Genomic DNA, 11,458 nt, shown 5'->3' with positions numbered 1-11,458 from the left:
CTTATGATTTGCTGCAAAATATGTTAGATAAATCTCTTCAACCAATTAGGTGACAATTCTTGAACTGTGAGTTTTGCACAAGTGTGGTCAGTATACGAGTTGCGCAGGCTGGAGATGTGTCGTGTTCATGTATGAGTGTGTGGTGACACAGAGGGACATTTCTGAGGGCACTTTAGCTGCCTTCTCCACTCAGAGCTGCACAGGTTCTCTCTGACTGAGCCTGAGTGCATTCAGCAGCTGAGAGGAGCAGAATGTTCAGCTACTGAGGCTTCAACTGCAGAGTTAGCACCAGTCTGACTAGCCACTCCCCGATCTCACACTAGAGAGAGAGAAAGACCTCCTCACTCTCGCAATGATCACACGCGCTGGACAGTGCAAGGTGGGACACTTTAGCCAGATCTGTGCATGTTTAAAGAGTGTGCATGTTAAAGTGTGTAGAACCGACTAATGCAATGCTGCTGTTGACCTATATGTTTTTTTGTCTTTACCGTTTTAGTAGCCACATTTTTGAATTTGGGGCAATTTGCGTTGCGTGTTATGATTCATTTCATTTAATACATTCATTTCTTTGTCATTGTTCAATTATACTGAGGCTGTTTTTACAGACAGAGGATCATTTCAAATACCAGCTATTTTCACATCTATGAACTTATACAACTGGCTTTATTAGTTATTTTGCTTTCCAAATCCATAACAGTAACTCATAGATTATCATAATATTTCCCACAGCAACAGTGATACATTTGATATACATTTGTGTGCAAGGTTTGAACAACCCTGGCCAAATGACATGTTTGGTTGATTTTTTTAACTGAAAATAAATAACACATCATCTACAAGCACTTATTCTATTTATTTGTTGTTTAACATGTCAGAAAAAAAAATGAAACACAACATTTAAAATGTGCCACAACTTTTTCACAGGCCACAATTTTTTTTTCCAACATGGTCATTTCAGCAAATTAACAGTAACTGTGCGTTTAAATGTGTGTTCTGTTTATAGGATGCTGAGCTTATTTTCACTTAGAAACTTCATAAAACATCATTTGACCAGGCGTGTTCAAACTTTTGCATATGATTTCAATCATGTTGTTATTGTTCTGCTCCATTACACAAACTGCTTTAAGCAATTTTGACAGTGTGTAGTTTGCATATTTGTAATTCACTGTTTTTGTAGTTTTAGCACTTTATTAGCATTTCGCTGCTGTTGGAACAAAACCTCGTACCTCCAAAGTGATTTTACAGGGGAAGAATAAAACCTAGTTTACTCTCACTGTCAGTCAATGGAACCAGACTTTTTACAAGCCATTTTGGGCCATTTCTTTTATTCCATTTATAATAAGCTTTACACACAATATAAAGAACAAGTATGTCAAAAACGAAAAAACGACAGATAAAAATGTAGATATGAGGTTTCATTCCAGCAGCAGCGATTTGATAAAATGAATATTTTTCATATTTAATACCAATTTCGCCAACTGGGCTCTATTGCTCATACCCCTGGACACAACACTGCACATTTTGGCCACTAACAGTACAGGCAGCACTGTTTCTTTGTACTGAAGCATGTAAACACAATGTATACATGACAAATATATTTCTATAATTTTGGCCCTAAATTCCATATTCTGACTACAATCTTTTGGGCAGTGCAAACTTTTATATCTGTCCACTTGTGTTGTCAGGAGAAATCTTATTCGGTCTCAGGTGTGTCCCCTGTAAAAGTTTTCCTATACACTTGCATTATTTTTTAAAGAACAAAATGTTTCTGAGTATATAGCGTGTTCTCTTTGTCGAGCTGAAATGGAGCAGTCGTGGTCTCATTTTCTTATTTCATGATGCACCAATGCTCACTATATGTTCTCTTCTGGTTCTGATGGAGGAGTCTGTCCTGTACAGTAGTCTGAAATGTGGCTACTGCTGCTGTTGTCTCAGTATGAGTTAGTGGGGTGAGAGTCTCCAGGCGGAATAAGTGAGTGGAGGGTCCGTAATCTAATGGAGAGATAGTAGAGAGAGGGTCTAAGAGGTGTTGAATGATTTTAAAAGCAGTTGACGTCCTGCTCTCGAGGCCGCCGAGGGCAGCGTGCTGGTTAAAGGAACAGGGACTTTGTTCTGAAATAGTAGCAGCAGGTAATAAAGCAGAGGTGATTAATACTTGTCATGGTTTTTAACCCCTAGAACTGACCTGGACATCTTAGCCCTTAAATATGTGCGCTAACATTAAAAAAAGAAAGATTGACGCTGAATGCAGAGTTTTTAACAAGACATGGACTTCTAAATATTTATTGACTGAAGTCAAACGTAAAGCTGCTGGGTTTGTGGAGAACAGATAGCTGTGTTTAAGCATTACAGTCTGAATCGCCATTACGAGAGTAAGCCCGCGGAGAAACCCAAGAGCTCGGCTGATGCAGAGCGGGCTCGGCCATCTGAAGATCTGCTAGCGAAGCTGCAAAGGCTGCAAGGATTTTTTACAAAGCTCCGCTCACTCAGGGAGGCAGCAGTCAGGACCAGCTTAGTAATATCGCACAAAATTTCAAGAAACAGGAAGCCATTTAAGTTAAAGCGATGCTGGTCTTTGCAAAATATTGGGCAGAACTGAGGTAAGTATATTAGTCTGGCCCTCTAAAACTGTTCCAATTTCTCATGTGGCCCCTTAGGAAAATGAATTGCCCACCCCTGCCCTAGAAAATACTCAATATATCATATTATAAATAATAAAATGTCATGAAAATTAGCACAGCAAGCAGTTTCGTATGTTCTCTGCTACATCAGCTATTTATTTTTTAAATATTGATGCTGATTTTTTTTTTTTTTTTGGGGGGGGGGTGGGGGGTTGTTCTGTATACTGAAAATAAATGTCTTGATTTTTTAGTGTGTCTACTTTTAGAACACTTCAGCTCCTTTTCCTACATTTTTTATTATCTTCACTTTTCATAAGTGCTTTCTTATTTGTACTAGAAGCATTATAATATTGTTTATGCCCAATTTATTCTCCAAGAAATACTTCAGTACTATTTATTATTATATATAATTTGATTATTAATGTTATTACAGCTGCGAGACACAGCAAATGTCAAACAGTCAGTTTATGAGGGGAATTATTCTCTCTAGTATCTTTATCTGGTATTTATATGCTGCCATTAACAAATCTAGCAAAGCACCCACTCACAAAAAGCACTTCATTTCCAGATCTGCCTTGTTCTAAAAATCCCACTAATATATATTTAGTGAGCAGCAGACTGGAAGTTTCTTACATAGTCATTTTCATAGATTTAAGAGAAATCAACAATGGTTTTTGTTCCCCGTATGTGATTGCAGGCATTGGGATGATTGAGCTGGGCTCAGTGGCTGAGGGCAGCAGCCCTATTGAGGAGCTGATGGAGCTGACCGCGCAGAGCCTGTGTCAGCTGGACATCAAGGAACACTTCAACGTGATTAAAGAGATTGGCCGGGGCAAGTACGGCCGGGTGCTGCTGGTCACTCATCGCTGCCGAGGTAATCTGCAAAATCTCTTCTTTTTTGTTTCACTGACCTACAAATAAGTGGTTAGCAAGTTACTATCAAGATCAAGTCAGAATACTCCTCAAGCTCTCTATAGAAACGCAGTGGAACTTGGTACATCCAGCATCTATCAGCTTGAGAAGTAAACAGTAATTTAACTGTAACTTGGGAGGCATAAAGGCAGGAACTGTGTGCTGCGTCCATCTTTCTAATACCCAGAGCACGGGAACATCTTAAGTAGATGCGCTACTGGAATCCTTAAACAAGATACGCGCTAAAGCCAGCCGAAAGGAAGAGAACATCGTGGCTTTCGGAACAAAACTTCGTATCTCCAAAATGGTAACTTTACAGGAGAAGGAAAAACAAACTTTACTTTTAACGTAAGTCAATGCAACCAGACTTCATTTTGGGCCGTTTCTTTGGGTTCATTCACTATGAAATTCACACACACTGTAAAGAACAACAGGTATTTTCAAACGATGCCAAAAACTGAAAAACGATAAAAAAGAAAACACAAGGTTTTGTTCCGAAAGCAGCGATATGCTAATGTTGTGTTTAGTCCTACTAAACCAGATGCATTGCTCTCAAAGTTGGATGACAAGCTGTGCATTTCTCTATTCTCTGCAAGTTCTATGATATTTAGTTTATGAGTTTGTGTTGAAGTGGTGTCAGAGAACACACTGGTCACATGTCACTATTCTTTTACATCACTTGAAATAGAAGACCAAGCTGGCATTGGCCTGTACGTATTGTTCACAAGATAAATATACCAGTTTCTCTACTGGTAGTTGCAATGATAATGTGACAGTATTGACTTTGAGTTGAAAAAGACCACCAAATGAACCAGCAGACAAACAGAAGTGCATCCAGTTATGAAGAGAAAGGGCGAATTGGGACAGCCTTGTCGACGTGTAATGTCAGAAAACTATCATGTCTCCAAATAACTACCAGATGTGTAGCAATCAGTAAAAATGACAGGGATGGATTAATGCCATTGCTCTGCTCACTGCGAAAAATGTATTCTTGGTTGTTCACTACAGCTGGTGATACCAGCATGTTCATGTGGTGTCAGAGTACATACAGCCTGGTGATGTCACAGCTGGTACACTCAGGTAATAGGTAACTTTCCTGGGTCCAGTAGTATTTTCACCTTTGTCAACATTTTGATTGCAACTTCCTTGTGATAAATCTGGAAATTAATTTTTAAATTACAACCATCTGAATGCACGATGATACTAAACAAACTGAACCCACTCAGGTCGACACATTTAATCTACTGGTCAAAACCGGTAGTGCCTTGACCAGACATTGACCTGAGAAACATGAGACTAACTGAAGCTTTTACAGTATATTCTTAAAAAGGATGGTTCTTCAAGGGTTCTTTAGTAAAGAAAATGGTTCTACATGGAACCATGAACACTCAAATAACCCTTTGCATGAATGAAGGGTTCTTTGTATATTGAAAGGATTCTTTGGATTGATGCAGAATAAGCTGTAGATGATTCAACATAGAACCTTTTCAAAAAGGGTTCTATATAGCACCACCAGGGGTTTTTATTATTGCAGTGTCAAGATTGTTACAATAGAATAACCTTTATGGTGCTACACAGAACTCGTTTTGAACCAGTTCTATTTAGAGTCTCAGTCAATCTGAAGAAGCTTTTTACGATGCAAAGAATCCTTTAATCATACAGCGGGTGTTTATGGTTCTATATAGAACCATTCTCTTTTACCAAAGAACCATATTTTTTGGCACTTTGATATCAGACTTTGATATTACAAATATAGCACCTTCCCATTTCCCCAAAATTCCCATATTCCCAGGATTCCCAGGAAATTTGTTATGGAATCCCTCTTTGCTGAAGGCATAAATGAGAAATGACTGCACTTCACTGAACATTTTGTGCTCCACTGTGTTATTGCCTGGTATGTAGCCCTCAAATCCTGAAACAGTAGATCGGTTCCACCTGTGTCCTATCAGTAAGAATTGTGATCAAAGTCTACAGGATTTCATTGTAGTGATATGTAAAGCTATAACGTGCCGTTCCCATGAAATGGTATCAGGCAGTTGTAAAACCTGGTGTCGAATAAAAAGTCATAATCCTTTGTAGAAATTTATGTGTCTCTGAAGATGTTTGTTTAAGTGGGTGATGCTTGATCCTGTCCTCTCCTGTTTCTTTTACTTGGCATGTGTACTGCAGGGACGCCCATGGCTCTGAAAGTTCTGCCCAAAGCGTCCACCAAGCTGAAGGGTTTCCTGCGGGAATACTGTATCTCCCTGCACCTGTCCCACCACCCATGCATTGTGGGCCTGTTTGGAATTGCCTTCCAGTCAGACGAACACTATGGGTTCGCTCAAGAGTTGGTGGTCGGACGAGACCTGTTTGCTGTCATCCAGCCTCGGGTCTGTTTTCTCACAGAACGAGCAGTAACTCCACACAGAATATGCAGTAATACCATACAGAACATGCAGAACTGCTTTCACGATGATTCATATAAAGTACCTAATTTACATTCAATCATCTCTGTTCCTACACTCCATACAAACCACCTCTGAGATGCACTTCTACAATTCGGACCCAACTATTTAGGCTCTTTTGGAACAATGTACCTCTTTAGCAATAGTTCAGCTCATCATGTTTGGAGAAAGAAAGGTTGCATGTATGATGTCAAGGGCACCATATCCACAGTTAAGTATGAAGGTGGGAGCATCACAATATGTGATCACTTCTCAACAAATGTTACCAGTGTGTTACATGTAATCAAAGGAAACTTGAGAGATGTACTAGAACATATTAAAGGAGAATTTCATCTCAGAAGCAAAAATAATTCAGGTTTCTAAAAAAGAAATTGAAAGTGCTTGCATGGCCAAGCCAATCTCCTGATTTCAGTGCCTTTGACAGATTTTGAAATCACAATTTCATCAGAGGGACTGTCGTAACCTGGGGGAGCCGAAGAGAAATGGACCAAAAATGAACCACAATTTTGGAAAAAAATTATTTCTTCTTATCATAGAAGTCTTAAAGCTATAATTGCCAACAATGGCTTTGCGATGGCTTTTTTTTCCTAATCAATTTTATTTGTTAAGCTTCCTTGCTTATGCTTATGAATACATAGAACTTTAGTCATATTTAAGTACAAGGTCAAAATACATTATATGCATATATTTGAAGTAGACATATGCACTGGAAGTATATTAAATAACAAAAAATATTTGAGCATTTACTGAAGATTTCTTAGATACTGATTTATTAGGATTCTGAATGTGATCATTGAGAAGCATTTGCTTCTGCAACTTGCTATACGGTACGTTTCAGCGGCCTATCTAAATATGGGATCAGCAGGGCTGTCCAGTTTTTACTTAAAGAAGGCATACAAAGGAACTAAATGCTAAAGCTCACAGATTTTATTTCAGAAGAAAGGCAGTCATCACTTTCTTGCAAGTCAGTGGATCAGTAGATGATGTGCCAACATTTTGGCTTGTTGATGACACTGGGAACAGGGTAATATACTGGCTAATGTCAGGCATCATTGTTAGCCTTGCTGCTCTAGACTTTAAACCTATTACATTCAACTCTGATCCATCAACTGTGAGCAGAGAGCTATGTAGAATTTGATGCGATGCACGTGATTTCTGTCTGACACATAGCCCTAAAGTCCCACCTCAACAAAATGTGTCTCACCTGAACACGTTTTGCATTAAAATACGAAAAAAAAAGTACAATATTATAAATAATAGAAATGCTATGTGTAGCTACATAGCCACATTAGCTATGCCATACATGTAAGCTCATTACTTTGGTTAATAAAAACTACCGGTGATGTTATCAGTTAAAATCCACTGATTTTGCATTTAAATCTGTTATACAATGTAACTAAAGTACATAACTAAAAATATCCTTATGTAAGCAACAGATTTACGTTAATAAAATAACATAAATAAATAAATAAATAACATAACCAGGATGCTCACCATTTTGCAGTTGTACCTAATTTATCAGTGCATTTCATTGTTTGTTTAGCTGATGTTTCCATAGTTTACATTTTGACTTGATGTGAAGACCTTTGATCACTTCATAACTGTCATTGCACAACTTCACAGTATTGTAAATACAGTATCAGGTTCAGGATGTCATTGGACCAGAATAGGCCTACTGTCAGTGTAAATATTAAGTACACTACCAGCCTGGGAGGTGGGGGAGGGGTGGATTTAAAGCACAATTTTTCAGTAAGGCTGGGTAAATTATGGCCAAAGAAAAGATTGTGCAGTTGGAATATCTCTTCTGTGTTGTCCTACACAGGCTTGACTTTAGTCTCAAGTTATCTGGCTAACTGAGAAATACGAGTTGACAAGTTTTCAGCATTGAGTAATCATGTCTCAGACAGGTTGGACGGAAGAAGGCTTGCAGAAAACGCTCAGCACATTTCAGCAATGTTTGCACATACAGGCAGGAGCTCTTGGAAGGGGTCAGCGCGTGAATCGTAGAGCCATGCAGCTGCCCAGCTTCCTTTCAGCACTAGAGAAAGAGTGTTGGCTCAGTGGACTTCTCTGAAACATTAAACTCCATACATAAAAAGATTTAAGGCACAACAACACTAAAGGAGTTTTACACCCCAGAGGAGCCACTTTATATTAGAAATCCTTTGGCTATGATGTGAGATGTTGTGAGAAGACAAGCCCTACGCCAGAAAAAACTGAGGCATAGCCACTTTGCAATTTGTACATAGTGCTAAAAAAAAAAGAGTCTTTTTTCCCATTTTTGTTCAGTGCTCTGAACCAGTGGTGGATGAAGTACACAAATCATGTACTGGAGTTAAAGTAGAGATCACCAAGGTAAATATTACTATTAGTAAAATTAGAAGTTCCTCCCTTTAGACCTCCACTTGAAAAAGTATTGTAGTGTAATAATAACTGTAAAAGTATTAAGTATTAAAAGATTAATTTTGACTTTAATGTCCTATTACTATTTTTGTAAGAAAACTGGCTTCATCAACTCACTTTAGGTCAAAATACTCCAGTGTCACTCTTGGTAAACCAAGCTGTTATTAAAGTAATATTAATTAGTCACTGACGTCTATTAAAATGATCATAAGCACAAAACACTGAAGGTAAACAGTTTCCATCAGGGAGAACCGAGTGGCTCTGAAATCACTTTTACACACAAGCAAAGTTTCAGTTTAAGATTACTTTGTAACTTAGTTCCAAGTTTAAGTCTAATAAAAACTGGCTTTAAACTCAGGATCACAGATGAGCTCCTTTACTATGTTGATCTGTAGGCCTCTGTTCATAAACATAAACCAGCCCAAACTAATTTACTATAAAATGAAATGGTGTTTGTATAAATTCAGAAAAAAGCCGCGAAAAAGTCGCCCAAAATGGAAAAAACTTCAGTAAAGTACAGATACATGAAAAAACTACTTATGTACAGCAACGAGTTACATTTACTTAGTTACTGTCCACCACTGCTCTGAACAAATTAAACTGTTGTAGGAGTCAAGCTGGACTTTGTGGCTGAACAGTGGATGCTCAACAAGCTGTTAGTCATCTTGGATAACCCCTCACCCCCCTGCATGTTACACTGGATAAAAAGAAAAGCACATTCAGTGTCAGACTGCGTGGTGCTAAAGAGCGCTGTGTGAGACCCACTTCTATACAGCTCTACAACGAGTCTCCTTATTGCAGATATGGTACTGATCCCCTGCTGTCTGAACTGTGCTGAACCACATCACTGTATCACCTCTCTTGTTAATACACACTGCACAATATATCATAACCTGCTGCTGTAATGTACTGTAATATACTATTTCTCTCATACTTTATTGTAACATATATCTTTTTTTCTGTGAAATATTTGTACGTTTATGTGCAATAACATGTCTTGCTACTGTAACACTGCTATCCAACCATCCATCTTTCCATCCATAATTGGAACCCAGCACCTATCCTTTACATTGTCTCAAAGTTTGGAATGGACCAATAGAAACTGACCAAAATTATTCCGATTTTGTTTTTTACACGACCTTACACTACATTAAAGGGAAAGAAGGTTTTTGCCTTGTATACTTGTATTTCTTTTTTTTGTTTTTGAACAGCAGCAATATGTATGTTCTTCTAGGCCAAGGATCTAGCATGATTCATTAATTAAATAAACAATCATACAGAGTGAGTCAAATTTTGGCTTTGGGTTTTGGACCACTGGAACCAGGCATCATCCGAGTTTATACACAATTCTGCCAACATTAAATGGTGAAAAATCCATAAAACAACCCTTTTTACTTCTTTACAATGCAAAGTGTTTCCTAACACCCTGTATGCACCTCTGGTAAAATGGTTTTATGGGAATTTTGCTTTCTTCTGGCAGGTGGGTATCCCAGAGTGTGCAGTGAAGCGTTGTGCTGTCCAGGTGGCCAGTGCTCTGGAGTTCATCCACCAGCTGGGCCTGGTTCACCGTGACATTAAACCTGAGAATGTGCTTCTGCTGGACAGCCACTGTAGGCGGGTCAAGCTGGCTGACTTTGGCCTGACTCAGAAAAGGGGCACCTTCATTCGCTTCATCAAGGGCACACTGCCCTACATGCCCCCGGAGCTGTGCGCCATGGTCCTGGAGGATGGTCAGGAAGAGGTAAAAGCCCCCCCGCTTAGTGTAGAGCCTAGCCTGGACACCTGGGCCTTCGGAGTGCTGCTTTTCTGCATCCTCACAGGCTTCTTCCCCTGGGACTGTTGCATGCACACAGACGACTTCTATCAGGAGTTTGCTGACTGGCGGCAGGACCCGGAGAAGACCCCTGTTCCCTCACAGTGGAAGCGGTTCACACCAACATGTATGAAGATGTTTGGAAGGCTGCTAGAACTGGATGCTAATGAAAGGTGTTTGCCAGAAGAGGTCAAAGGGTTTTTGGGTAAAGAGTGGGTAAGGTCACAGGGCCTGAATGGACTGATGGAAGACAGTGAGAAAATTAGCACCACGTCAGCTCTGAGCCCCTGTAAAAGCAGCCCAGTGCTGCAGTAATGCTGTCATGTGACAACTGGTGAGAGGTTTAAGAATTCTGCTAACCCAAATAGCTCAAATTGTTAAGACAGAAGGCCAGTGGGGCTTCCAGTCACCCTGTAAATGAAGTACTAAATCATACTGTCTAGTTTTCATTTACTGCTAGCATTTGTGTAAATCTGTGTGAAAGTGTCCTAAAAACTAACAAGCTAACAATGAGGTTTTCAAGCTAAGACCTGAAAGTTAAATGGGGTGACGAGGGAACGACTTTTCATAGAATTATTTCCATCAATGCTAACACTGTTAATAAGGCTGACAAACAGGGTTCTGTCTAAAGAAGACAGATTGAGCAGTTAGCATGTCAAGGACAGCCCATTGGTTTTCATTCACTGCTAGCTACATTAGCATATTGTACTCTATTAACCTTCTAGTAAGATGCTAATAAGCTAATAGAGAAATTTCTAAGGAAACTTAGGACAAAGATGGGACAACGTAGGGGTGAGGGGTTCAAGACTTTTTATAGAAACGCTTCACCTATCAAGGCTTGTGTTAAGCATTGTGCTTTAGTTAGAGTGTAAATTTGAATTAATGTTAATAATTGTAATAAATTAAATAAATGTATTTGACTAATTAGTTAAACGTTTCCAGCGTAAATGTAACTTATCCCGGAGTTTTCATTCACTGCTGGCTATATTAGCATATTTAAGGTGAAGTATTCCATTAAAAAGCTACCAAACTAACAAAGACTGGTGGGGAACGTGTATGTCTAGACTGGTGGGAGGTAAAGTGTATGTTTAGATTTATAATCCACTCAGCAGGAAGAGACTTTGAGAGTCTTAGGCTAAGAAGCTGTTTGAAGTGTGTTCATATCACTCTGTACAATTTCATCACTATTTTACATTCATATATGCTCCTATATATATATGTACACATATATGCCTTCAGGACATGAATTTAAGGAATGGTTT

General features: G+C 39.0%; 1 protein-coding gene across 1 annotated transcript; it reads left to right on the top strand.

Moving 5' to 3' along the window:
- Positions 1-360: 360 nt before the first annotated feature.
- Positions 361-10,870, top strand: si:dkey-8e10.3 (serine/threonine-protein kinase SBK1). Its single transcript, XM_017716472.2, has 4 exons — positions 361-379; positions 3,319-3,495; positions 5,703-5,905; positions 9,864-10,870. The coding sequence occupies exons 2-4, from the start codon at positions 3,327-3,329 to the stop codon at positions 10,509-10,511; spliced, it is 1,020 nt and encodes a 339-aa protein (XP_017571961.1). The 5' UTR covers positions 361-379; positions 3,319-3,326; the 3' UTR covers positions 10,512-10,870.
- The last annotated feature ends 588 nt before the right edge of the window (positions 10,871-11,458 follow it).

This window comes from Pygocentrus nattereri, chromosome 28, assembly GCF_015220715.1.
Source record: "Pygocentrus nattereri isolate fPygNat1 chromosome 28, fPygNat1.pri, whole genome shotgun sequence".
NCBI classification, from domain to species: Eukaryota; Metazoa; Chordata; class Actinopteri; order Characiformes; family Serrasalmidae; genus Pygocentrus; species Pygocentrus nattereri.
This window is presented reverse-complemented; position numbering and strand designations above follow the sequence as displayed.